Source organism: Ctenopharyngodon idella, chromosome 24, assembly GCF_019924925.1.
Source record: "Ctenopharyngodon idella isolate HZGC_01 chromosome 24, HZGC01, whole genome shotgun sequence".
In the NCBI taxonomy this organism is placed as follows: domain Eukaryota; kingdom Metazoa; phylum Chordata; class Actinopteri; order Cypriniformes; family Xenocyprididae; genus Ctenopharyngodon; species Ctenopharyngodon idella.
In genome coordinates this window covers 539,179-566,202 of record NC_067243.1, presented here as the reverse complement: position 1 = coordinate 566,202, position 27,024 = coordinate 539,179, and the positions used below count along the sequence as shown (strand labels likewise).

The 27,024-nt window shown below is 36.9% G+C and overlaps 1 protein-coding gene across 1 annotated transcript; it reads right to left on the bottom strand.

Annotated features, from left to right (window-relative positions):
- Positions 1 to 226: 226 nt before the first annotated feature.
- Positions 227 to 24,862, bottom strand: LOC127507687 (uncharacterized). The gene is made up of 6 exons (XM_051884984.1): positions 24,676 to 24,862; positions 24,205 to 24,529; positions 22,994 to 23,091; positions 20,540 to 20,590; positions 952 to 1,002; positions 227 to 456 (listed from the first exon to the last, which is right to left on the bottom strand). The coding sequence occupies exons 1-6, from the start codon at positions 24,719 to 24,721 to the stop codon at positions 227 to 229; spliced, it is 801 nt and encodes a 266-aa protein (XP_051740944.1). The 5' UTR covers positions 24,722 to 24,862.
- Positions 24,863 to 27,024: the final 2,162 nt, after the last annotated feature.

Genomic DNA, 27,024 nt, shown 5'->3' with positions numbered 1-27,024 from the left:
TTTTATAGCCCAGGGACGCTGCCAATAGGCTAAAACAGCACCATGACGTAAGAAAATCACCCCTCCTGCCACATATATTTACTCTTTAAATTAAAGTCTTTCGAAACTTTGCTAAACATTGTCATTGTGTTGTTTGTGATCCTCCATCAGCAGCTGCAGTATCTCTCAGCTGTATCAGTGCATCACTGTGACGTCTGACTGACCGAGGTTTTTGTACCACTCTTTATTACTGTGTGAACACAGCTTTACTGTTGATGCTGTGGTAACTCTGACAGTAATAATCTCCTGTATCTTCAGTCTGGACTCCACTGATGGTCAGAGTGAAATCACTGCCAGACCCACTGCCACTGAATCTAGATGGAGTTCCTGACTGGAGGCTGTTCACTATATAAATCAGGAGTTTAGGAGCTTCTCCAGGTTTCTGCTGATACCAGGCTAAGTAGTTGCTGTATATTCCTACATCTATATGACTGTTACAGTAGGACCAGCCAGGAGACAGGAGATAGGTTAACAGGTTGTTTATTGAACATAAGCAGAGTAGATGGTGACAACAGGTGAGTATGCAGATGCAAAGTTTGTGACTGATGAATGGTATAGAGAACGATACTGTCCTTTGTGGTTGCAGAGTGCCGATGGAGAATGATACTTGCTGACTGGAGATGATAACTGCAGACAACACTTCACACACAGACGATGGAGGGAACTCGGAGACAAGGAAACAGGTAAGTAGCGAGGAGAGTCCTTGAGGTAAGCATACAGGTAAGTCCTTAGATGCGAACGAGACGGACAATGTGACTGTGTGTGTGAGTGTCTTAAGTAGTGCTGGTGATGAGTGAGCTGATGAGGTGCAGGTGGCGGTGATTAGTACTCCAGGGAAGGTGTGCGCTGTGATTGGTGGATATTGGAGCCTGGCGTGTCTGTGACAATGACACTCTATTGTAGCTGTTTGACCCTGTTGGACAGTTTTAACTTCAGGTTGAGTCAGAGTCACTCCTCTGGATTCTGAAGAAGAGAAAAGAAAAACAATTAGTGTTTAAAACTACTACCATCATATACTTTTACAAGAACACCAAAACCAGAATATTTTCTCCAATGAAAAGTGCTTTTTTCACTTGTTTGTATCCATTTAATCACCCACAAAAAATACGAGTCACCTTCACTGGCAAGTAAAGAAGTATTTTCAAGAACTTTACATTATATATCATCAAATGTTTTAGAGAAAATAACAAAAAACTGTGTGTTGCCTCAAGGCAACATTGTACCATAATGGAATCACATGAGGCCATACAGGCATAATAGGTGTGAATACAAATGTATTATATTTGTAAGGAAAAGAGTGAGAATTATCTAAATATATTTGCATTTTCACATGATTTTGTAATGCACTTATAAGAATAGTAATTCACATACTATATCTGCATATATTATGATCAGCACATTTTCTATATCACTTCAAGAAGCTATAAAACACAGGTAGCACTGGCAGTTGATGAGGGTGATGATGAGGAGTCATGCTGTGATGAGGAAGATGAAATCATAGTGACAATCCGTCAGGGAGAGAGTGAGGGTGAGAGAGAAGATGGAGCTGAGGATGAAGATGATATGATAACTTGATATAATAACATAATAATATGATGGTTTGGTAATACTTGTGTTCCACTATGGTACAGTGTTGCCTGAGGGCAACAGCTGGATATAAAATGTTACTTTTTATTAAATATGAAACTTTTAATACATTAAAATCTGGATAAATTTGTTTGTTCAAGTGTCTAGTTAAAGAAATTGATGTTTTCAATAAATATATTTCTTTTTTCTACATGAAAATGCCAAATGTTTCAATTTTTCCATTGTGGTACAATGTTGCCTCGAGGTAATAAACTTATAAAAATAATAAAATAAATGAATTAAAAATTTATGAAAATGTTTATTGATTTTGTTAAAGTGTCCAATTTTAAGCAGGAAAAACAACACAAATAATTTTTTCCTCATTGATATGATATTGCATACCATGTTAACAATGAGAAAAAGTTTTACTGTATTTAGAGTAAACAAACAAACAAACAAAAAAGATACATAATGGTGTTTTGATGAAGGTTGACATGTTCATCAGGACTCATAATCAGGTCATGTGACACTAGATTAAACAATGTGCATATGAAATGTTCAGAATTATTGATTTATTAATTTGAAGCTGCAGGTTTTTTTGTGAATCATGATGATTGAGCTTCATATGAAGAACAGAAGATCATTATGAGAATCTCCACAACATCATCCATGATAAAAGAGGTCAAAGGTCACCTCAAAGGTCACAGATCATCAGATATATTTCTTTACACAGTGTTACAGTATATCAGCACACGGCAAGAGAATGAATTTGATTTCATTAGATTGTATCACTGTGGTGGACTTTCGGTGGAGGAACTAAACTGGTGCTCGGTAAGTCTGTCTATTTATTTCCTTTTAAACAAATATAATTTAGATTTTTTTTAAAAAAAAAAACAACATTTATTAATTATAATTAGTATTAGATATTGTGGTAATGCCTTACTTGGATGCATGTTATAATGCCTGATATCTTGTCATAAAGTATTGAAATATAAAATGCATTATAATATTTCTAGATTCCTTGTTAGATCTGAAACTGTTTGTTTTAATGCATTATACTTTCTAAAGTTGTAACAATGAATAGATTATATTATAATGAGGTATAACGTGGTTACATTATTCACAGTATCAGACATGCATTATGATGTGTATTAAAATACATAATTCATCAAAAATACTTAGTAACATTAATTTAAAGTGCTGATGTATAAAGCATATATAAACATTTTCGTAATGTACATTATAATGCATTATATATTTTTATAAATAATTATAACCAAAATTTAAATACAGTGTCATATTTGCAGATTCTGAAATGCTTTTTTTTTTTTTTTCTAAGACATTATACTTTCTAAAGGTGTGTTCAATGAATAGATAAGTATTATAATGTATTATAAATATGGTTACAATTATTCATGAGATCAAACAGTTCATTATAAGGTGCATTAAAAAAACAAAAAAAATGCATTATATATAAGGGGTTTAAGTAAAGTGTTACAAAGTGTTTTATGATTATATAATCTAAACATTCAGAAATGTCATGAAAATCAAATGGAAAGCATCACGTCCAGACAGCAGAAGTGACTGAATTCAGTCTGTTCAGTTTGATTGACAGGGATCATATATTACACCTAAAACATGATGATCATATTAAACACTGACTCATTCTCTTCATAAACACAAGATTGATGTTGATAGTAATGATCTAGTGTTATTAGTGTTTGTCTGTGATCAGTGTTGTGTGTGATTGTGTTGAATGAGTAGCTGCAGTATCTCTCAGCTGTATCAGTGCATCACTGTGATGTCTGACTGACCGAGGTTTTTGTACCACTCTTTATCACTGTGTGAACACAGCTTTACTGTTTAGATAGTGGTAACTCTGACAGTAATAATCTCCTGTATCTTCAGTCTGGACTCCACTGATGGTCAGAGTGAAATCAGTTCTGGATCCACTGCCACTGAATCTAGATGGAGTGTTTGAAACTCTTTGGTTTGCAGAGTGAATCATGAGTTTAGGAGCTTCTCCAGGTTTCTGCTGGTACCAGGCCATACAAGTATATGAACCTACACAGGCATTGCTCACTTCTGTGTTTGTTTTGCAGTTTATAGTCACTGATTCACCAATCTGAACCGTTTTTACAGAAGGGGTTTGAGTCACAGTCACCTGTCCACTGAAACCTGTTAGAAAAAGCAGAATATTTGTATAAGATTCACTGTTAATGATATTATTATATTTTAGCGTTAAATGTTATTTAAACATTTACCTTGAATAAACAGTGTGAGAGTCCAGATGAAGAAGGTGATTTTGTTCATTGTTGTTCTTTTGTCTTGTGTGATGATGAAGATTGTGTTCTGTTCTGCTCTCAGTCATGAAGTGTTAAACTCACAGCACTATAAACACTCTCAGAGCACTGAAGCATGTGTGACAATGCAAAGAAGTGGGCAGGATTTACAACAGTGTGTGCTGATAACAAACTAACAAACTCTCTACATATAAGATTTGGTATTTCAGTGCTCTACTTTAGACATTCTACTGACTGTAAGTAACTTTACAACTACATGTCAACTTATTCTACTTACCCGAACCCAAACCTAACAGTCTACTACAGTCTACTAATACACTAATGAGAGTTAGTTGACATGTAGTTGACAAGTCACTTATAGTTAGTAGAATATCAAAAGTGACCCTCGAAATAAAGTGCAACCTAATATTGATGTCGTTTGTAATAATTGTAAATATTGATTATTGTAAATATTTTTTAATTTTAATTATAAAATGTTTTTTATGTTTTGCAGACTGATAAGACACTAGTCTTTGACTTTATATGAACTTCTGTCAGTGTGGATGAAGCATTTTCAGCTTTCAGTGCCGCTGTAGAAATAATCTATTCACTTTCATGCATGATTCATTTATATAAGGTGACACAAAGTACATACTTTAGCAAAAGAGTAGACAAGCTTTGGGACATACTATCACGTCATACAATTGCGTCTTTGCTCTCTGTCGCATCCTGTCACCGTAAACTGGCCTGTCAATCATCTTACATCCTCCACATTTCATTTAGCTAATTTCCTACCGTATCGGAGAGAAATGCAGTAGCACGTTGATCTGCAGTCGCGGGTCTTTCATGTGGAGAACTCTCCTCATATTAATGCATAATGATGCATTTAAAAGTTAATGGCCAATCGGATCTTTATAAAAGTCCACATTGGTATTAGATGAAATATAACACGGATAACATTAAATAAATATTTTCTATCAGGTTGAACTGATTATTAGTCACTCAAACCTCTCAGCGTCGGTCGTGCATATCCACCCTGTTTTGTAGTTTTTTAACACTTTTTACTCGTGTTTGTAGTTCTGAACTGAATCCTCATCCAAAGCGCAATGGGTTGTGGGCAATATTAGCCTTTGTAGTGTGCACGGATCCACACTTCCAAAATCTACCGGAAATAGTAGACCATCCGGGGACTTTTGGCATACTCTTTCCAACATACTATGCTTTGAGACACACTTATTTTAATCTCACATACTATTTAGGATGGATAATATGGACATTGGGACGCAGGGAAAGTGAGCAGCATTCAGCTGGTCATGTGATCTCAAAATGGTGGCCAACTTAAGGAAGAAAAATAAAAGATTTTTTTTAGGCCCCTAAAATGACTATAGTATCATGAAAGTCGATCATTTTAAACATATTTGTCAAACACAATAATTATTTCTTTGTGAGTACAGTAATGTACTACATCTTTAAAAACATGTTAACAATGAGAAAAAGTTTTACTGTATTTAGAGTAAACAAACAAACAAACAAACAAAAGATACATAATGGTGTTTTGATGAAGGTTGACATGTTCATCAGGTCTCATAATCAGGTCATGTGACACTAAATTAAACAATGTGCATATGAAATGTTCAGAATTATTGATTAATTTATTTGAAGCTGCAGGTTTTTCTGTGAATCATGATGATTGAGTTTCATATGAAGAACAGAAGGTCATTATGAGAAACTCCACAACATCATCCATGATAAAAGAGGTCAAAGGTCACCTCAGAGGTCACAGATCATCAGATATATTTCTTTAAACTGTTATATCAGCACAAGACTAAAGAATGAATGAGAAATATAACATATAAAGTCAAACTAAATCATGTTTTAAATAAGATTAATGAACTCTTCAGCTGATCATGAAAATAATTACACTGTTTTTGCAACAACAAACATTTTGAGTGAAAGTGTGTTTGTTGTTCTTTTTTGAAAATCATTTAGTCCAAACTGAATGTTTGAGTGTTGAGAAGATCTGAGTTTCTTCTAATATCAGTGTGTTGAAGTGTTGTTTCTCTCTCTCTGCTGGAGTTTGTGTTCACTCGAGTGGAATAGAGGTTTTTGTATGACCGTTTCATTAGATTGTATCACTGTGGTGGACTCTCGGTGGAGGAACTAAACTGGTGCTCGGTAAGTCCTTTTAATTAACAATTTAAAAAAAAAAAAAAATACAATTTAGATTTCAGAGAGTGTTTTACAGTTGAAACAAAAACATTTTTTTTTTAATAATAATATTGTGCTGAAACTTTACTTGAAGCATTTATGTATAATGTGTTATGAAGGTATCCATAAATAATGCCTTTTCATAAATAATTGTAACCAAAATTAAAAGCCATTATATTGACAAATTTAATGTTACATCTGAAATTGGTTATTTGCAATTTGTTTTACCCCATTATACTTTCTAAAGGTGTAACAGTGAATAGATGATATTATAATGTGTTATAACTTAATGCTTAATGAATTATTCATGAGATCATACATGCAGTATAATGTGTATAATGATGCTTAATTAATGCATTAAAAATACTTTTATAATTCATTGTGTATAAAGGCTTTAAGTCTTACTGATACTGTTTTATAATTATTAAATCTAAAACAATTATATTGTCATGTTTATTCATTCAGAAGAACGACATTATTCCTTTCAAAAAAATCTAAACATTTTTCCATAATGAGTCTCACTGTGAGTTTAATCAGTTTATTACTAGTTTAATTTTCTTTCATTTATTTCTACACTGTGTTCATATAGTTCATCTTTTATTGTAGATATCATGGGGGAAAAAAGAGATTTGGCATCAGATTGTAAATGTTGATATTTTCTGTAGTTCAGTCAATGATACTGAATCTCTTTTCTCATGTTAGTGTTTTTTAATACAAACAAAATATATGTATGATTCAGTTGTTTTAATTCTGTTTGAAATTGAGTTACATTTTGAGCTGAATATCTCAAGTAAAATTTAAGAACTTAATGTTCAGAGTTTAAAACTGCTGGAATTAAAGCAGTCAGTGTCTCAGTATATTGAGTTTCATTTCTGAGGTTTGATTTAAATGTATACAGTGATTGTGTAATTTGTATATTGTATATTATATCAGCTCTAGTGATGTTGAATGACATGAAGGATCAGATTATCGTGATTTTTACTGCTGTTGAAATGCTGTGAGTGAAACAGTGTGTTTTCTTTGTGTTTGTGAATGTGTTGTGTTTGTCTCCTGCAGCTGGTCCCACAGTGAAGCCCTCAGTGTCTCTGCTGCCGCCCTCTTCTCTGCAGATCTCTGGAGACTCAGCCGCACTGCTCTGCCTGCTCAGCTCTTACTCTCCACAGGGGGCGCTGGTGAGCTGGACACTAGACAGGTCAGAGGTCACCGAGGGGGTCGTGACCAGCGCAGAGAGCCAGCGGGACGGCCACTACAGCCGCAGTAGCGTCCTGACCCTCAGCAAAGCACGCTGGGAACAGGGAGAGGTGTACGTCTGCAGAGTAACACATGATGGAGCTCCTCATGAGGTCTCGTTCATGTCATGTTCAGTTCATAGAGCTATAAACACATTCAGAGCAGTGAAGCATGTGCCGCTCATGTAAAACACCCTCTGAATGCAAAAGACAGAAGAGAGATCAGGACGATATACATTCAGAGTCCAATAGTTTTACTGACAGGGTTAAAAGAAAGGCTTTACATCGCCAAAGCACAGTAACAGTAAATATACAGAGTCAGACATACACATTTACACATCATTCTCTACAGGACACAACTGAATGATTCCTGCTGTATCAGTAGTCAATGATCTTGCTGCTCAACATTCAAACACTTGTCTATTGTTTGCTGTAGCAGTACAGTGTACTTTCAGAAACCCTCCACCTCCCCCAGCTCCACCTGTCCAGATCTGCTATGGGGTGATTCATGTTTGCTCGTACAGCAGCAGCATGTTGTGTGTGTTTTGGCAGTGGAAAGTTCTGTACTCTACAGCAGATATAATCAACAGCAGCAGACCAAACACATTAACATTGTCATATTCATTACCATGACAAACTCTCCAAGAATTGTCATGTCAGAAATCTAGTTCAGTCATGAAACTGAAGATGGCACAGGCTTCGATCGGTCCTTTACATGCAGTCTGTAAGCAATCACATCAATACCAAATGACTCAGGCTGATTGGTCTCTGCTGATCCTGCAGCCAATGAGATCCCTTGCTCAACATTTAATAGTCTGGTTCAGTGTTTGCTGTAGGCTAGTCCTGCAGCGCTATAAGAGCTTTTGAGAAATTCAGACACTTAAGATAAGTCAACAATGTTTTACCATTCCAGATACAAAACAAAATGCAAACGTTTTATTGAAGTTGTAGTCTACTAAATGCAACTATCAAATCATCTAATACAATTAAATATGAAGTGTCTTCATAATATGTGTTATTTTATTAAATTATAGGGCTTGTTTTGTTTGTTTTTATTTAACCCTCTGGGGTCCCTGATAATATATCCATCATGAAATGTCGATAAACAGAAAAGGCTGCACCCACTTCAGCTCCTCATTTCATTGAACAGACGTGTCATATATAGATCCAGTGTGAAGTCCAAAAACCTTTTATGTTGCCCGAGGGCGACACCATGCCATAGAGAAATAAAGAAACAATTCTATAATTGAGTTAACTTCAGCAAAACTTGTATGTAATGTTGTATTTTCAGTGGTTTAATCGGGAACAATTACTGGGACACCATAGGAAGATTTATTGTTTCCCCTTTAAGCATTTGCGCTCATGCTGTATGTCGACGGGGAAGCAGAGGTCGTTTTGACATAAAAAGGCTTAAATACAAACACTTTTCTCTCTTTGCTGTGGAAGTTCAGTATAAGAGGAAATGTCAGGCATCTTAGGGGGGCACTGCAGTATTGATCTGGTGAAGGAGGAGGCCATCGAGTAAAAAAGGTTGAGAAACACTACACTAGTGTCATCACATCGACACAACGTCAAAGTGACTGACAGATAGGGAACTCAGTTATGTAACAGACACGCCATCTAGTGATGAAGCATGGAAGTGCAGTTAAAGTGGCTGAATTTTCTGTGGTTAGATTACATTGTGGAGGCAAGTTTTGCAGGACCAAGCACCACTAACATTTATATAATATAAAGATTATGTTACATGATTAGTACATCAAAATAAATAAATAAACTTTCTGAAAGGTTTGATAAAACGTTGTGTTGTTTGTGATCCTCCATCAGCAGCTGCAGTATCTCTCAGCTGTATCAGTGCATCACTGTGACGTCTGACTGACCAAGGTTTTTGTACCACTCTTTATCACTGTGTGAACACACAGCTACTAGGACAGTGTACAGTCAGACAGTAATAATCTCCTGTATCTTCAGTCTGGACTCCACTGATGGTCAGAGTAAAATCAGTTCCATATCTAGCTCCACTGCCACTGAATCTAGATGGAGTTCCTGACTGGAGGGTGTTGATCTGATAAATCAGGAGTTTAGGAGCTTCTCCAGGTTTCTGTAAGTACCAGTGTAAGTCATTACCATTATGCACTGCACTGCTGGTTTTACAGTTTATTCTGACTTCTTGTCCTGGTTGAGCTGCTGTTATTGATGGACTCTGAGTTACAGTGTACTGTCCTCTACACTCTGAAAGAAAGAACAAGACGAAGAAGAAAATAATAATGATAATACAATTATAAATTCTAAAAAAAATATTATCTAAAATTATAAGCATTTAATATTTCAAGAGAATAATTGTGGAGCTGCATTACACAAACCCTGAATAAACAGTGTGAGAGTCCAGATGAAGAAGGTGATTTTGTTCATTGTTGTTCTTTTGTCTTGTGTGATGATGAAGATTGTGTTCTGTTCTGCTCTCAGTCATGAAGTGTTAAACTCACAGCACTATAAACACTCTCAGAGCACTGAAGCATGTGTGACAATGCAAAGAAGTGGGCAGGATTTACAACAGTGTATGCTGCTAACAAAAATAAACTGAAAAAAAAAAAAAATAATAAAATAAACTCTCTACATATAAGATTTGGTATTTCAGTGGTCTACTTTAGACATTCTACTGACTGTAAGTAACTTTACAATGTCAACATTTACATGTCAACTTATTCTACTTACCCGAACCGAAACCTAACAGTGTACTACAGTCTACTAATACACTAATGAGAGTTAGTTGACAAGTTACTTCCCAGATAGCAAGGTGACATTGATTCAATGTTGAAATTCCATCAGAATCATCATTTTGGTTGAGGTTGAAAATTCAATGCTAAATAATATTGAATCAATGTTGAAATTTCAATGCTTTTCAGTGTTGAAAAATATGAACATTGAATCAATGTTGATTTTTGGTCAGCTTCATCACTGGTGGAACTTAGACTAAGCTATGTCAATCCATCTGTCCCCTCCTTCAACACTTTATTCACATTAGCATTCATGCTCCTCATGACCCTTCCTTCGAGTCCCACAAAAAAATAAAAAATAAAAAAATAATTCTGTCAACTGAAGTGTGTACATAAACTCCAACCAGTTGGAAGTCAGTGAGATGAAAAAGCTGGACATTATTATTATAATAACGCTACACTCTTTCAACTTAAACAGTAAATTCACAACTACTTAAAACATCTCACCTGCACTTTAAGGATCCCGCGTCTGGAAATATGTTTTACTTTAATATATTAGATAATGCAGCGTTTGAATGTGTGATTTATAGTTCATTAACGTTGTTTGTGGACATGAATACTAACAGAATCGTAATTAATCGAATTTAAAATGAATTCCACCTTTACCGTGTAGCAGCGCAAGATATTTGAAATGCTGTGGGCGGGAAGTGCGCGTGGTGCGGGAGAAAACGCCCGAGGCTGTGGGGAATCCTGCATTATAATATTGAGGCAGATCGAGGCTTCGCGAAACACTGAAGCAGTTGAAGCAAATGTGCCATAATGTGTCGAGGCTTCGAAACAATCTGACACCCGTCTCCACGGTGACCCCTAGTGGTCAGAACCGTGTAAATGCAACAAAACTGAGGCCAAACATGCATAAAAGCACCTTTTACAAATGTATTGCAAAAGTGTTATTGAAAGTAAAATCTATCCAATTAACTAATCATCTAATAAGATTAAATATAGAGTGTCTGTATAATATGTGTTCTTTTATCAATTTTCAGGGCTTGTTTCTCTGTTCCATGGCTCAAGCTAAACAGGCAAATAAGAGATTAATAACTACCATTATTCATTTTAATTATTCTAATGTCTAATTACATAATGTCTTAAAACATCTACAAATATATAAAACTGATCAGAGATCAGGTAAAACCATAGGGTAAAGCAGGCACGTGCACAGGTAGGGCTGTTTTATTTTATTTATTTATTTTCTTCAATAAATCAATGCTATTGGTCACCCTTTACGTCTGTCTGTCTGATTTACAAATATATTTAGCCAATTAAAGGTATTAAAAAGAGCTTGTGACAAAATCTTTTTGGATCCGCTCAAACTGTCAGTCAAACCTCTTAACTCCGCCCCCTGAGTGCAGATCCACAGCAGAGCAGTTGAACGTCTTGCAACGGTAAATAAATATCTTGTTGTTTGAATAAGTACAACGTTGTCTTTACAGAAGAAACACTAGTATGTCTATAAAGGCTCATTTTTTATGCATTTGAGGCCTGAGACCGGACCGGCGGCGGAGAGAGAGGGAGGGGGCTAGCATTTGCCAGCTAAGTTAGTCATAGCCAATACCCTACAAATAGCCTTAAATAGCCTGTGCATACAGTAGTATTACATCTTTTATAGATTGAGATTTTGGCCAAACGTATTTTACAACAGGAAAAACTGAGCGCTCATAACCTATTGATGATGACTTAGCCTAATGTGATGCCGTCGTTTTAATGACGGACAAATCACACATTTGCACACATTCGATGGTCAAAAACCCGGCGTAACTGCATTTGAGTTTGACACAAAGCGAGTGATCCTCGTCAGCTAGGTAAAATATATTTCTAAGAAATTTCTTATTTGATTTATGATGGCTATCTGCTAATACACTTAATTTATTAACATTTAACCATATTATATATGGTCACACAGTATGGTTAATGTTTAAGATGTTAATATGCATTATTAGGGGGGTGCCCTTTTTCAGTTTCAGCACATGCCCCTCAAAAGGTCTGTGCACGGCCCTGGGGTAAAGCCCATAGACACTTGTTCAGTTGTTCTCAATGAATCTGGGTTCACTTTATCATCGTCCTCTACAGGTGAACCATTGAAATTTCGAACTGTTTTGAAATGTTTTGAAACAGTGATGACGTAATGAAGACTCGTTTACTGAAATCACGTGACCTTGGTAGTTTGATACACGCTCCGAATCACTGATTCGAAACAAAAGATTCATAAAGCTTCGGAGCTTCATGAAGCAGTGTTTCGAATTCGGCCATCACTACCTGTATCCCATTGTGCTATCGGTGGGTATGACTGCGACAAACTCGTGCCTATAAAGCATTCTATTTGCCGTGATATCCTGATGGATTCTCCCTCTCGTTCTATGCCGTGATTGTTTGCTGCCGTGATCGTTTGCTGCCGTCTTCAAGCTATTAAAAGGAGCTGCTGTTTATACAGCCGCGCAGACTAAATTATCGCCATTTATTAACGGGGACTGCTGGTCTGATTTTTACGTGCCGTTCTAGTGCCCTGCTTCATGTTTTGGTTTGTTTGGGAGGCCTGAATAGCTCTTTCATTTATAGGAAGAGATTAAACTGGCCTCTGTTTCTCTTCTTTTTCTTTTCTGAGTTAAATCATTTAACCTTTTTGTTTTTCTTTGTTAATTTTGTGGAAGTTTTGTTTAATTGAACTGATTTGATTTTCTTTTCTGTAAAAGCATTTAAGTTCTGTGGTTGTATTTGCATGTGCTCAATCTATTAATGCAACTCAAATTGTGTGATCAGCTACTGATGGAACAATTTCAGGAGATCAACTATCTGATTCTAAGGTTACGTTGTTGCTTCTCCTTACTTCTGTTTGTCCTTGATACCATTTACGTGAGGAGTTGCTTCATTAGTGATGTCCATACTGCCATTTCTGCCAAGTCCATTTTTATAGTTATTTATTTTCTTTTTGATTTATTGCAGGAGCTGAGGTCCCACGGGTGGATTGGTCTCCCTCCTTGTGGTGGTGGTTCTCTTTCATCGTGTGCGGTGTACACTTTGAGTGTTTGATAGTGTGATTAGAGTGCACGGGTGCAGGGATGTGCACAGACATTTTGGGGGGCAGGGGCTCAAGTGGAAAAAAGGGCACTTCTCATAAATATATTAAGACAATTTTGACTTCCTTACCAATTTATTTTAATTCCCTTACACTTACTTACGCAATTGTTTTATACTCCACAGGTTTCTACAAAATAATCAGTTCACACAGAGACCATGGTCTTCTTTAGTATTCACTAGGTTTATCACAAGAGAAGGCAACAGCAACTATTTTCAAGTAGCTATATATTTAGAATAAATGACTGCACCAAGGAGAGGGACATTGTTTCACTAATAATTTGTTTATTTTGCACAAATCGATAAATCGTTTTAATTCTTTTGGTGTTATTGGAATACTTCTTTCATGTAGTGGACAATTTTAAGATTGTGGTCCATTTTTGCTTCCATGTCTTTTACTCTAATGGGAAGAAAACTTAACTTTGACCCTACACATTTAGATGCAGTTTGTTTTAAGCCTACTACCTTCCGTCTGTTTGTATCTGTAGATTTCTTCTAAATTAACCAAAACAAGCTAATCTGCATATTTAAACACATCAAGAGTTTTTTTTTTCCCCCTGAAATGTTTTAAATACATTACATATTATAACAAATGCCTGCAGAGGGCGCCAAACGCCTGCTGATTTTTGTTGTTACACAGCACAGCACGATCAAAGCCAACCACCATAATTAAAAATATATTATTAGTTAAATAATAATATTCGGACACTTTTTTTTTATAGAAATGCTACAGCCGCTGTAATTTCTTCAACAAGAATATGACATCAAACATGCACACTCAGAGTGAGGGTTTAAACTTTTATTGATGTATTATCCTGTGTAAGCGTAGATTTAAGAATAGCATTATGTAATGCGGTATTATGATTTTTAAATAGTTTTAATTGGAATAATGCGGTTCATGGATGCTCGTCCGTGGAATTCTCCTCTTCTGGTATTGACAGCCCTACAGATATAACTTTACCATGGTTCAAAACGCAATGCATGGCACATTAAAATAATTCACATGTTTGAGAACATACATAGGCTACCTGAAAGAAATGAACGGGATGGATCCATCTAGGGCTTTTTTCTTTTTCGCTTCTCATCGCCAGACAACAGTTGCACTTTCCCGGGCATAGTTGTCACAAGTTTTCAGCCAGCAGCAAATACGAGGTGGGGCGTGGCGCACATGGGTGCGGGAATGAATGGCGTGTCGAGGAGGGAGGGCATCTGAACTCGACAAAGCCGACCTGATATAGTTTTTTTTTTTTTTTTTTTTTTTTTTTTTTCAGCAGCCTAAATATATTTGTTTGACATGGAAACAGGAATATATGTTCATTAAAAAAAAAAAAAAAAAAAAAAAAAACACCCCAGAAAAAAAGGGCACTTTCTCTCGAGGAAGAAAAAGGGCAGGGGCTCAAGCCCCTTTTATGTCTATGTATGCGCGTGCCTGTGTGTGTGTGCGCGTGGAAGTGTGCTCTTGTGAAACCAAACTCTACATTAATTCCTGCCGTTGGGAGCCTCAGCCCTGCTGGTATCATTCCGTTTTGTTTTACATATCCACATATAATTGCTACTTAAGTTGGTTTGTTTGTTTTATCTTTTTCTTTGTGTAATTTGTTTTCTTTTGTTTGAAGTGGGGTTTCAAGTGTTTTTTTGTGATTCAGTGTTTTAAATTATTCTTGTATTAATAAACATTTTGTATTTTTATACTTAGGTCTCTGGCCTAATTTTATGAGGGAACCGAACCTGTGTGCTTTATTACTCAATTTGAGTGGTTTGAGTATTTTCCCTGGGGTTAATCCTTAGGGTGGCGTAGTCGGACTTTATTACTAGTGAACAAAAACGTGGGCTTGTCTTAAAAGTGCACTGCCCCGCCACATATAGGTTATTTAATGCTTCCCTTGTCAGTTAGAAAGTTTTGTTTGTTATGTTGGCCTGGCCCTCTCCTGAAGATTTGCTTCCTTTATTTCTTTCTTTTTGTTGATGTTATCTTTGAATTGTTATTAAATACATTAAGTTATTTTGCTTAATTTGGTGTTTGTGGCTTTTCTGGATCAGGGGATTGAAGTGACCGTCAGTCATTTTCGTTTTATTTATTATTTTTATTTTATTTACAATAATTGTTACATCCTCCTACCCCTAGACAAACTGGGAGGATCGTAACATCAGTGATGCATCAAAGTCATCAGCATATACACCATAGTGAAGATGTCTCTTTAAGAACAGTGTACATTTACTGCTAAATTGTAATATATTTGCATATTCATTGCCCAGTATATTATTATGGAAATGAATGGAATCATTTGCAGATTTAGTTTAGATGTTTTATTGTTAATCACTGTTAATTCTGCAATAAGCCTCATTTTTCATCATGATCATAGTCAGTACAAATATTGCATTCATAACTGATATTTATGTTTATTTCTCTTTGTTTTCCACATACATCACATGTCTCATATTTAATCTCAATCATCTCCACTGACACTATTGTCTCTTAAACAGTTGGAAATGATGCTGAAACTATATGGTCATCATTTTTGAATAATTGTTTCAGTTTATTTCACTCTTTGTTTATTAGGTCATCATAGATTTAATATGTAGTAATATTAGGATATCTTTGATGGATTTTCACAGGCTTAGACTGAATGTTTGAGTCTGGGACAAGAGTGTAAAAAATCTAAGATATAAGATAAAAACACATTTGCAAAGCAGTAAAATCTAATGATGAAGGCGTGATAAAAGGTTTCCAAGATGGTTTCTGGATTCTGCTCCATGTTGACATGATTGAATCCCATAATATCTGCAGATCTCTTATTGTTCCAAAGGTTTTCTGTTGGATTCAGATCTGTGATCTTGAAGGCCACTGAAGAACATTGAACTGATTGTCAAGATCACAAAACCAGCTTGAGACGACTTCTGCTTTGACACATCATCTCACAAATACATGCAGGTCATTTGCATTTCTATTGAATTTGTGTCTCTTAAAGGATTAGTTCACTTCTGAATGAAAATTTCCTGATAATTTACTCACCCCCATGTCATCTGTTTTTCTTTCTTCAGTCGAAAAGAAATTAAGGTTTTTGAGGAAAACATTCCAGGATTTTTCTCCATATAGTGGACTTCACTGGAGTTCAAATGTCAAATGTCAATTTCAGATCATTTTTCATCGGAGTAAACCAGTTCTGTATTATTGTCTTCTTTGCCGCTGTAAAACCAGCAAACAACATTCTCTTCTTTAATGAACTCATACAGCAGTTAGAATCGTCATTGAGAAGACATAAACCTGGATTAGAGACGTAATCAATTTGTAGTAAAAAGGACAAAACAGAATTCACATGAGTCCATAACAACAACTGGACATTCCCAAATCATGTGGAGAAAAGTACCTCATGATAAAGATGTATGCTAGATACCAATCCATCGCGATGCATAATCCTTTTAAAAGAAAAGCAAGATAAATAAAAGTATTGATGCCTGTTAAAGAGAACAGAAAAAAACAAAACAAAAACAAAAAAAACAAGATAAAGGAACGACAAACAACAATGTACATGTACACGAGAATGTAGGTGTGTGCAAACAACAGAAACAAATGTTGACCAGTCCACTTCAACACAAGACATGTCCCCAGGCCCACTGAGCCAGAAACTGCTCTCCATTTGCCCTGAAAAAAATAAATAAATAAAATAATTTGTTATTTACGAGTCAGCGGACGAGCGTACAGGACAAGATTCCAAAAAGAAATGAACAAGTCGTCCCCTTGGAATTAGAAGGTTCTATCTGACATTTTTTGTCAAAATTGAGTTATTCACATATTCATATTCTGTGACAACTTATTTACATTATGTGATGTTTCTTTTTTTTAAGTTTTTGTACTTTTTTTAGAAAACAAAAAGGTTCTGTCTACAAAGTCGCACTCTAACTTGACTCTATAAGGTTCTATCTGCGTGAGCCAATCAGCACTTTGAATGCACACACAAGGACCAATCAGGATCAGCGTTCTTTGTCATGTCGCCACAATAGCGGAAGAGAGCGCACGAAAACGCTAAATCAGTGAAGACTAAATAATTTCACACAACGCGATGTTTATTAGAAAGCTCATGATCGACTATTTTATTTATGATCTTGACAATGACAGCAGCCCAAATTTCAGGGAATTACAGTCTTGTTGTGTGTTTTGCTGTATCTTTTGTTAGGGAGTTATTTTCAGTTAGACACCATGCTAACGTTAGCCAGCAGCGCTATTAAAAGGATAGGTCCGGGTTTTGTAGTCTATTTACTTATTTCCAGTCACGTCATTGTCATACGAGGGAAAGTTATGTACATATTAGGTTATGTTTTAACCTTGATCCATCCTGTGTGCTTGAATTGAACTGTATGTAGATATAAAGCTCTACACTATGGCATACTGGATTAAAGTGTATACTAGATTAAGTGAGATGAAATGTTAAATTTTAGATTGTTGGCAAAAACTGAGTTGTTGCATAGTTGAAGTAATTTAAATATTTTAAATGTGAAATATTTTTAATTAAATATAGTCAGTGAAACATTTTTCAATGTTTATTAAACTTTGTTAAACACCTTTGCTGAAGCATTGTCTGTTTTCTTGCAGTTTTTTAGTCTTAAAATGTCTTAAATTTTACAATATTGCTGCTTTCTGTCTAAACAAAAGGAAACTTATACTTAAATGGTTCCTGCAATAATGTGTTAAATTACCCATATATAAATATTCATTTAAAATATAAAAAATAAATGTCATAAAAACCATTAAATTAAACTTTCTCATGCATGTCAACACATTGTTACAACACTAATTTTATGTTTTAAAGGAAATTATAAGCAAACTGTTTGTGTTTCTTGAAAATTATTGCTTCAATTAATTTATTACCAGATAGAACCTTATAATTCCAAGCGAAAAGTGTTTTTTTTTTTTAGAATTAAAAGGTTCTATCTGCATTTGACCCGTTCCAAAAATCCCCATTTACAAATTTGAGAGGATTTTGATATTGTACATTTAGAATACATTTACTGTCCCTGTCATTTTCATGTTTGAAAGAAACTTGTTCCCCATATAGTTTTTGCTATATGGAATGCAAAAACTTTGAAGCTCAATATCTCAAAACCGCTCAGAACGCAGACAGAACCTTATAATTCCAAGGGGATGAAGTGTCCATGGCCACCTTGTTATCGTTCTCTTAAAGGGTTAGTTCACCCAAAAATGAAAATTCTGTCATTAATTACTCACCCTCATGCCATTTTACACCCGTAAGACCTTCGTTGATCTTCGGAACACAAATTAAGACATTTTTGTTTAAATCCGATGGCTCCGTGAGGCCTACATAGGGAGCAATGACATTTCCTCTCTCAAGATCCATAAAGGTACTAAAAACATATTTAAATCAGTTCATGTGAGTTCAGTGGTTCAATATTAATATTATAAAGCGACGAGAATATTTTTGGTGTGCCAAAAAAAAAAAAAACGACTTATTTAGTGATGGCCGATTTCAAAACACTGCTTCAGGAAGATTCGGAGCGTAATGAATCAGCGCGTCAGTCATACACGCGACGGGCCCGGTCAATCTCGATGTCAAGGCCTTTCAGTGAAGAGATCCACCTGGAAAGATTAGCTCTGAGGAAGCCAGCTGCATCGGAGCCCTCCGCCCCCTCAGGCAGAGCCACCAGTCGTACGTTATTTCTCCTGCTCCTGTCTTCAGTGTCCGTCATTTTTGGTGAGTTGGTGAGTTTGTGACTGTCCTCCTATCCTCACGTGCAGCAGCCTAAACAGAATCGACCCGGTCACGTGTCTGTTTTTCCGTGTTGGCTAGCTTTTCAACTTCTGCTTTTTGTTCTTTAACAGAATCGTTGGTCGTTTTTATATCCAAATGTAGATCACAGAGTGCTGGGATCAGTGCAGAGTCTATCACTTCTCTTACTGTCGAAGCCACAACCGAATAGAGAGTACTTTGTTGCTCTTTGAGCATTGGCTTGATACCGTTAGCAATAGCAGTGTTGAGATCCTCTCTGGAGATGGTGGAATCTTTGAATTTTTTCTTTATTGCCGATTGTTCAATCTCTCTTTTTCGATTGTCCTTGACTGCTGGTGTACTCATAGTGGGCTAGAAAAAGAGTGGTTCAGAATTTACTGACAGGATTATACAATATCTGACAAAGTGAGACGAGCGAAGGACTGTGTGTGCATTGCTGCCGAAGGGTCACGTGATCTCCAGGTGCTGTTTATTTCATCCTGCCACATTTAATCAGTTTCACATGATCAAGAGTGCAGTTATACTGAATATCAGCACGGCTGTGATTCTACCATAGACATGAAGAGCAGCACGACTGTGAATGTCATATTACTTTTATATAACACTTCTATAAGCAAGAACTTTCTAACTTACCTTTCAGACTAAATCTGATCAGTTAGTATGCATATTTTTCCACAACCACTGGAGAAAGAAACCGCTTCTTTCAATCCTGGAGTGAGAGAAAACACATTAAAAACAACTGCTATTTCTGCTTCACTCCACATCGCTCTCTTACTGTGATCTGAAACACAAACAATAAAACATCCCAGTGCTGCCATAATTCATATGAGTACTAACGGTTATTTCGGTAACACTTTACTATAAGGTTCATTAGTTAAACATTAGTTAATGTATTAACTAACATGAACTGACCATGAGCAATACATCTGTTACTGTATTTACTAATCTTCGTTAACGTTAGTTAATGAAAATACAGTTGTTAATTGTTTGTTCATGTTAGTTCACAGTGCATTAATTAATGTTAACAAGATTTTAATGATGTATTAGTAAATGTTGAAATTAACATTAACAAAGATTAATAAATGCTGTATAAGTGCAGATCATTATTAGTTCATGTTAACTAATGTAGTTAACTAATGTTAACTAATGAACCTTATTGTAAAGTGTTATTTCATAAAAAAATAAATGACTACATATAAATGTATATTCACTCTATTAATTAATTTTAAAAGTCTTTAGAAACTTTGCTAAACATTACCATTGTGTTGTTTGTGATCCTCCATCAGCAGCTGCAGTATCTCTCAGCTGTATCAGTGCATCACTGTGACGTCTGACTGACCGAGGTTTTTGTACCACTCTTTATCACTGTGTGAACACTCCACCACTGTGTACACTCTGACAGTAATAATCTCCTGTATCTTCAGTCTGGACTCCACTGATGGTCAGAGTAAAATCTCGTCCAGTATTTGCTGTTCCACTGCCACTGAATCTAGATGGAGTTCCTGACTGGAGTCTGTTGATCCAATAAATCAGGAGTTTAGGAGCTTCTCCAGGTTTCTGCTGATACCAGGCTAACAAGTCGCTGTATATTCCTACATCTATATGACACTCTATTGTAGCTGTTTGACCCTGTTGGACAGATTTAACTTCAGGTTGAGTCAGAGTCACTCCTCTGGATTCTGAAGAAGAGAAAAGAAAAACAATTATTGTTTAAAACTACTACCATCATATACTTTTACAAGAACACCAAAACCAGAGTCAGTTTTTATCAGTCTTACCTTGAATAAACAGTGTGAGAGTCCAGATGAAGAAGGTGATTTTGTTCATTGTTGTTCTTTTGTCTTGTGTGATGATGAAGATTGTGTTCTGTTCTGCTCTCAGTCATGAAGTGTTAAACTCACAGCACTATAAACACTCTCAGAGCACTGAAGCATGTGTGACAATGCAAAGAAGTGGGCAGGATTTACAACAGACAAACTAATATACACCAGAGTTACAGAATGATCATTTACATTCTCACTAATGTTAGTTTTAGTTAGTTCAGTAGTTTTATTTTTATTCTGACCACTGAGACACTGAGGATCAGTGTTGGGGGTAACATTAGTAATCAGATTACTTTTTCCAAGTAGCTAGTAAAGTAACGCATTACTTTTAAATTTACAACATTTTTTTTTTTTTTTTTTTTTTAAATAAGTTACTCAAGTTACTTGTTTTCCCATGTATTGACTGACAGCTCTCCTGTCCTCATGTTGAGAGAAATAAAGTGCAGAGGTGTTGTGTGTGAATGATGGTTATTGTATAGACTAAATGTGAATATGCATTTACTCATCTCACTTACACAAAATCAGAGTCAGTATTCCTCAAAATGAATAAAAACAGTGAAATGCAATCTTGAAATGTATTTATTTTTAAATTTTATTGCTGAACTTTCTTCTCCTGTATCCTATTCTTCTGCAATCCAGAATGGCAGCACAACCTAAAGGTTTGTTTGAGCTGCGCCCTCTACTGTACAGCTGGGAATTTGCATTTCCTTCAGTCTGAGGCTTATTCATTTCACTTTTGGTGTGAAATTAAACTTTTTTTTAAAAAACAAGTCCAGCCCAGGTGAGAAAAAGTAACACAAAAGTAATGTAATGCATTACTTTCCACAATTAGTTACTGAATGCTGAGGATGTGCAGATGAACGTCCATCTCTGTGTCCATATTCAGTCATGTGACCAGTTTGACTGGCAGTTTGACTCTGGCTTTAATAACACAACTGCGTTTGGTTTATTTATCATCAGCACTAAGAAATTTATGAGGAATCATGTGACCAAGTCTCTGCTACATAATGTGAAATTTACATACATACTATTTACTATATCAGAATAATATTGTGACGAGCAGGGCGGGGCGAGAGCCGTGAGAGAACAGCACCAGGCCGGTGGAGTGATTGCTAAGGAGCGTCACCTGCGCACTGCACCGATCTCGTATCACTCATGGAGGAGCGACGACAGTGAAGGATGAGAGAGGACCAGGCCTGGACTTTATGTTATGTTTTTATTATGTTTGTGTGGGCGGCAGTCACCCGTTTACTTTCATTTTGTATTTATTTTGTATTAAAGTAATGTTGAACGTTTGCCGGTTCCCACCCTCCTTCTTCCCACAACAATGAACTGTGTTACAAATATCTATGAACTTTAAGGGAGTTAACTAGTTAGCTGAGGTTCGGGAGCGGGGCCGCGCCTCAACCAATCACCTGACTTCTCAAAACCTACAGTACTGTTTGTCTTGTTCTCTTGAACCCTCCCTTCCCCCTCTCTCTTATCCATTCAACCATCCTTATCATCCCCTCTTCTCTTCCTTTCCAGGTTGTATCGGGGGTCCTAATCACTCAGATCAACCTGACTATCATCCCCTTCCCCTTCATCCTCTCCCTATTTATCCCTAACTTTCTTCAGTAAATAATTCTCCAACATTCATGGATGTGGTGTGGGCCTTGATCGTGAAATGTCCTTTAAATCGAAAAGCGGATTAATAATCGGCACAGCTGACGATGAAAGTGCTCAGATTGTCTTCAGTGTTGAGGAGACTGGTGAGTCTCACCTTGATACGTGTAAAGTAAAAATTATACTAAATTGAATGAATGAATGAATGAACAAATGAACGAATGAATGATCATGTGTATCTCAGCAGGTTTTTATCAGATGTGCTTCAGTAATTTCCACAGTCGCTTTGGGATCATGCAGGTTTTCCTAAACTTTGGTGTGTATTACAAGGAAGAGAAGAAAAAGACAAGAGAAGAAAAAGGAAGAAAAGAAGAAAAAGAAAGAAGAGGATATGAAACAGATAAACAGTTCATTGTCCTTTATTGGGGTAAAAAACAACTGCATCTAGCAGAAACAAACACATCCTTACTGTAATGTGGGCGACAAACCCCGCTGTTAACAAACACTAAACCTGCGACTGCTTCATCTCCATTTATAACCTGATCTCCAGTAATTATTTGAGTCAGACACGACTGTTTCTTCAACATCAGACTTGTGGTGAAATGGGTTTATTTATTTTTTTTCCTTTTAGTAATAACAAGGTCTTATCTGAACTTCCCCTATGTATCTCCAGAAACAAGAGAAGCAGTGGATTCCAGTAACATGAAGCTCCTGTGAGGACGCTGAACATCTGCTGATGGAGCTGCTCTATTCTGAGAGGAACAGAATCACCTGATGATCAAATATGAGTTTCACTGTCCACACTTTATTCTCTGAAATGAGTCAGAAGAGTTGGACTAATGGAGAGATGAGGTTTGTTCATGTTCATCAGTTTATAATGAAACACTGTCAGTGTCTGAAGCCTCTGGACTGCTGAGATCGTCCTTGACTCGGTTAGAGAGTAAGAGCTCCAAGAGTTCAATCCACAAAACTATTAATGATACGCTGGATTCAGAAAACAGGTCACGTCTGAGCAGTTGTGTTTGTATGAATGAATGAGGGTGAGTGTGGTCTGAAACAAAGAGAAATTATGTAAATTAGACACAAATATGAACAATCTTTCTGTTAAATTGTTACAGATATTAAACATCATAAACATAAATGAATAATAAACAATCAACCATCATGTGAAATTCACTGACACTTCCACAAATATCATGTAGTGTGACAAAGTAATCTTAATCTGAAATCACATACTCTCTTCAGTAGGCACTTATTTTGATCAATTACTTCACGATCGCTAAAAAAGTATGTTCTGTATAGTATGAGTGTGCATGAATGTAATCTGGACGTACTACATCTGCCATGTTGTCATTATCTTCAGTATTACTCAGAAGTCTTTCAAATCTAATTAATTTGAAGTGATGGTGCTTTATGTAACGTTGTCTAGCGTACGATCCTGTTTGACATTTGTGCTGGCTACTGTTTACAGGCCACCAGGACACCATACAGACTTTATCATAGAAACATTCAGACTGTGAATTCAGACATACTTCTGTTGTAACATACTGTTTTTGACCTACTATATAGAGAATGTGAAGAATGATTTTGGATGCAGCCACAGTCTTAAAGGAAAGGTGTGTAGAAAATGTAAAAGACATGTGACCCTCTAGTGGTGAAGTATAGAAGAGCAATTAAAGGGATTGACTTTCCTACAGTAAATAATACAGATAATATTGTAGTGTAAAGTTTTGCAGGTACGAGCACCACTCACATTTTCTCCAGATTTTAGTCCAGTTTAGTATAAGGGATATAAGATTGTATGTTACATGTTTATTAAATACATCATAATAAATAAAGTTTCTGAAAGTACCACTCTTTATCACTGTGTGAACACACCACCACTGCTGTGTAGACTCTGACAGTAATAATCTCCTGTATCTTCAGTCTGGACTCCACTGATGGTCAGAGTGAAATCACTGCCAGATCCACTGCCACTGAATCTAGATGGAGTTCCTGACTGGAGGCTGTTCACTCTATAAATCAGGAGTTTAGGGGCTTCTCCAGGTTTCTGTAAGTACCAGGACAGACATGCTGTAGGGCTACAGCCTGTTAAAGGAGTGCTGGCGCTGCATCTCATCACAACAGTTTCTCCTGGTGTGACTGTATGAACTACAGGAGTTTGAGTAACTGTGATCTGTCCACTGGAGCCTGGAAGAGAAATGAATAGGATTTAAATTAAAAGTACATCAAGACAATAGAAAAATCATGTGTCATATTAGAAATAGATGTCATATTCATAAAATATAAAACTTTAGTATTTTTAGTTATAAGCAAGTCAGAGTTTCACTGTATACCTGATATACAGATCAGAGTCCAGATGAAGAAGGTGATTTTGTTCATTGTTGTTCTTTTGTCTTGTGTGATGATGAAGATTGTGTTCTGTTCTGCTCTCAGTCATGAAGTGTTAAACTCACAGCACTATAAACACTCTCAGAGCACTGAAGCATGTGTGACAATGCAAAGAAGTGGGCAGGATTTACAACAGCGCGTGCTGCTGTTGTGTCTATCAGAATATCACTATATTTTACGGAGCTATAGATAGCAATAACACGATGGAGGCCGAGGCCGAGGGCACTTACAACTCAACTTTTACTTTCCATGAGAGAGGTATACGCCATAACACAGCGCCATCTAAAGCATAAGACAACAATTGCAGGATAACCCAGTTTCTAACACTAAATACATAACATTTCCTCCCAACTTAAATCAAAAGTGATCATACACAACATAGGGGTATTTCTTTTCTTAAATTCAAATTTAACCACAGTTTAGCAAGCACATCTTGTTCAAACTACTGCATATGAATCTCTTCCTTTAACATACATACACATTAGGATGCCTGATAACGGTCAGGTGTCCAAGTAAGACGGTTAGGATGATGCTTAATAGCCTTTCTCGTTTGTACAGTCCCCAAGGTGATTTGTCAGTGTTGCCAGTCCCTGATTTGTCACTTGTGATAAGTGACAAATCAGGGACTGGCAACACTGGCAACACTGACAAATCACCTTCGGGGATTTGTCAGGACTGTTTGTCCACAAGATTGTCAGTCTTTTCCCCGGCGTTCTCCTGAAGCAGATGTGCCTGTGAACTATCAGAATAAGCAGGAACTTCTGGTTCCATCTGGGTTTTAGAGGATTGAGTCCCTTGTTTCAGTAGTTGATCTACATGACGTTTCCAGGTTCCAGCCGCACCCACATTGACGATGTAGGAGACAGGTCCCGTTCTGGACATCACCACTCCAGGTATCCATTTTTCTCTTTTTCTGTAGAACAAACCAGGATCCATGAATTCTCTCAACAAGAGTGTTCTTGGTGTTGTAACTGCTGAGCATCCTGGGACTGTCTCATGATTTTGGCGAGACTAGGTTTTAGAAGATCCAGCCGGGTTCTTAGCTTGCGATTGAGAAATATCATTGCAGGTGGCTCTTTTGTAGTAGCATGTGGAGTGTTTCTGTATGTTAACAGAAATCCATCAAGTCTCTGTTGGATTTGGACAAACGCTCAGCTTGTCCATTACTAGAGGGGTGATAGGTCGCAGAACGGATATGTTGCACCCCATTTGCCTCCAGGAAAAGTGAAAACTCCTCAGCAAATAACTGTGGGGTGTTGTCACTGACAATGATATTAGGGACATCATAATGACTGAAATGCCCTCGTAAGACCTGAATAGTTTTGCTTGTGGTAGTACTGTCCATAATGGAAACTTCAGGCTATTTGGAGTGCGCATCAACTACGATCAAGCACATATGGCCTTCAAAGGGACCAGCAAAATCCATATTTATCCTTTCCCAAGGATGAGCTGGCCAAATCCATGGGTGAAGTGGTGCAGAACAGGGGGCACTTTGGATACGCTGACAAGACTGGCATGATTTGGACTGAGACTCAATCTGTCCATCAATACCTGGCCACCAAACGTAGCTATGGGCCAGATGTTTCACCCTTACCACCCCAGGATGGCTCATATGCAGATCAGTTAACACTCGGTAGCGGAGTTTTTTTAGGTACAACGACACGACTCCCCCACATTAAACATCCTTGAACGACTGTGAGCTCGTGGCGACGTGTCACAAAAGGTAGCAAGTCTGTGGGTACTTCTTTAGATTTTGGGAACCGTCCAGTTGAAACCATGTCCAGCACAGGTGACAAAGTGGGGTCCGTTAGGGTGTCACACCTAGTTTCAGCACTTCTGACAGGCAGGGTGGCTACATGGGCAGCATAGAACACATCCACTGTGTCCATTTTCTCAGTGTGTGTCACTGGTATTCGCAGCCATGACAGTCCGTCTGCATTGGCATGTAAAGCTGCTTTCTTATACTCAAGGATATAATCATGGGCAGATAATAGCAAAGCCCATCGTTGCATTCTGGCTGCTGCCATGGGTGGAATGCTCTTTTTGGGACTAAGAATAGCAGTTAGAGGTTGATGACCTGTAAGGAGGGTAAACCGTCTTCCATACAAGTACTGATGAAATTTGTGAATTCCAAAAATTTTACTTGGATTCCCGTTCAATCTGAGGGTAATTTTGTTCCGCTTTACCGAGTGTCCTGGACGCAAAAGCAATCGACTTTTCCTCCCCATCTAGACACACATGTGATATCACCGTCCCTACCCTATATGGGGAAGCATCACAGGTGAGACGAAAAG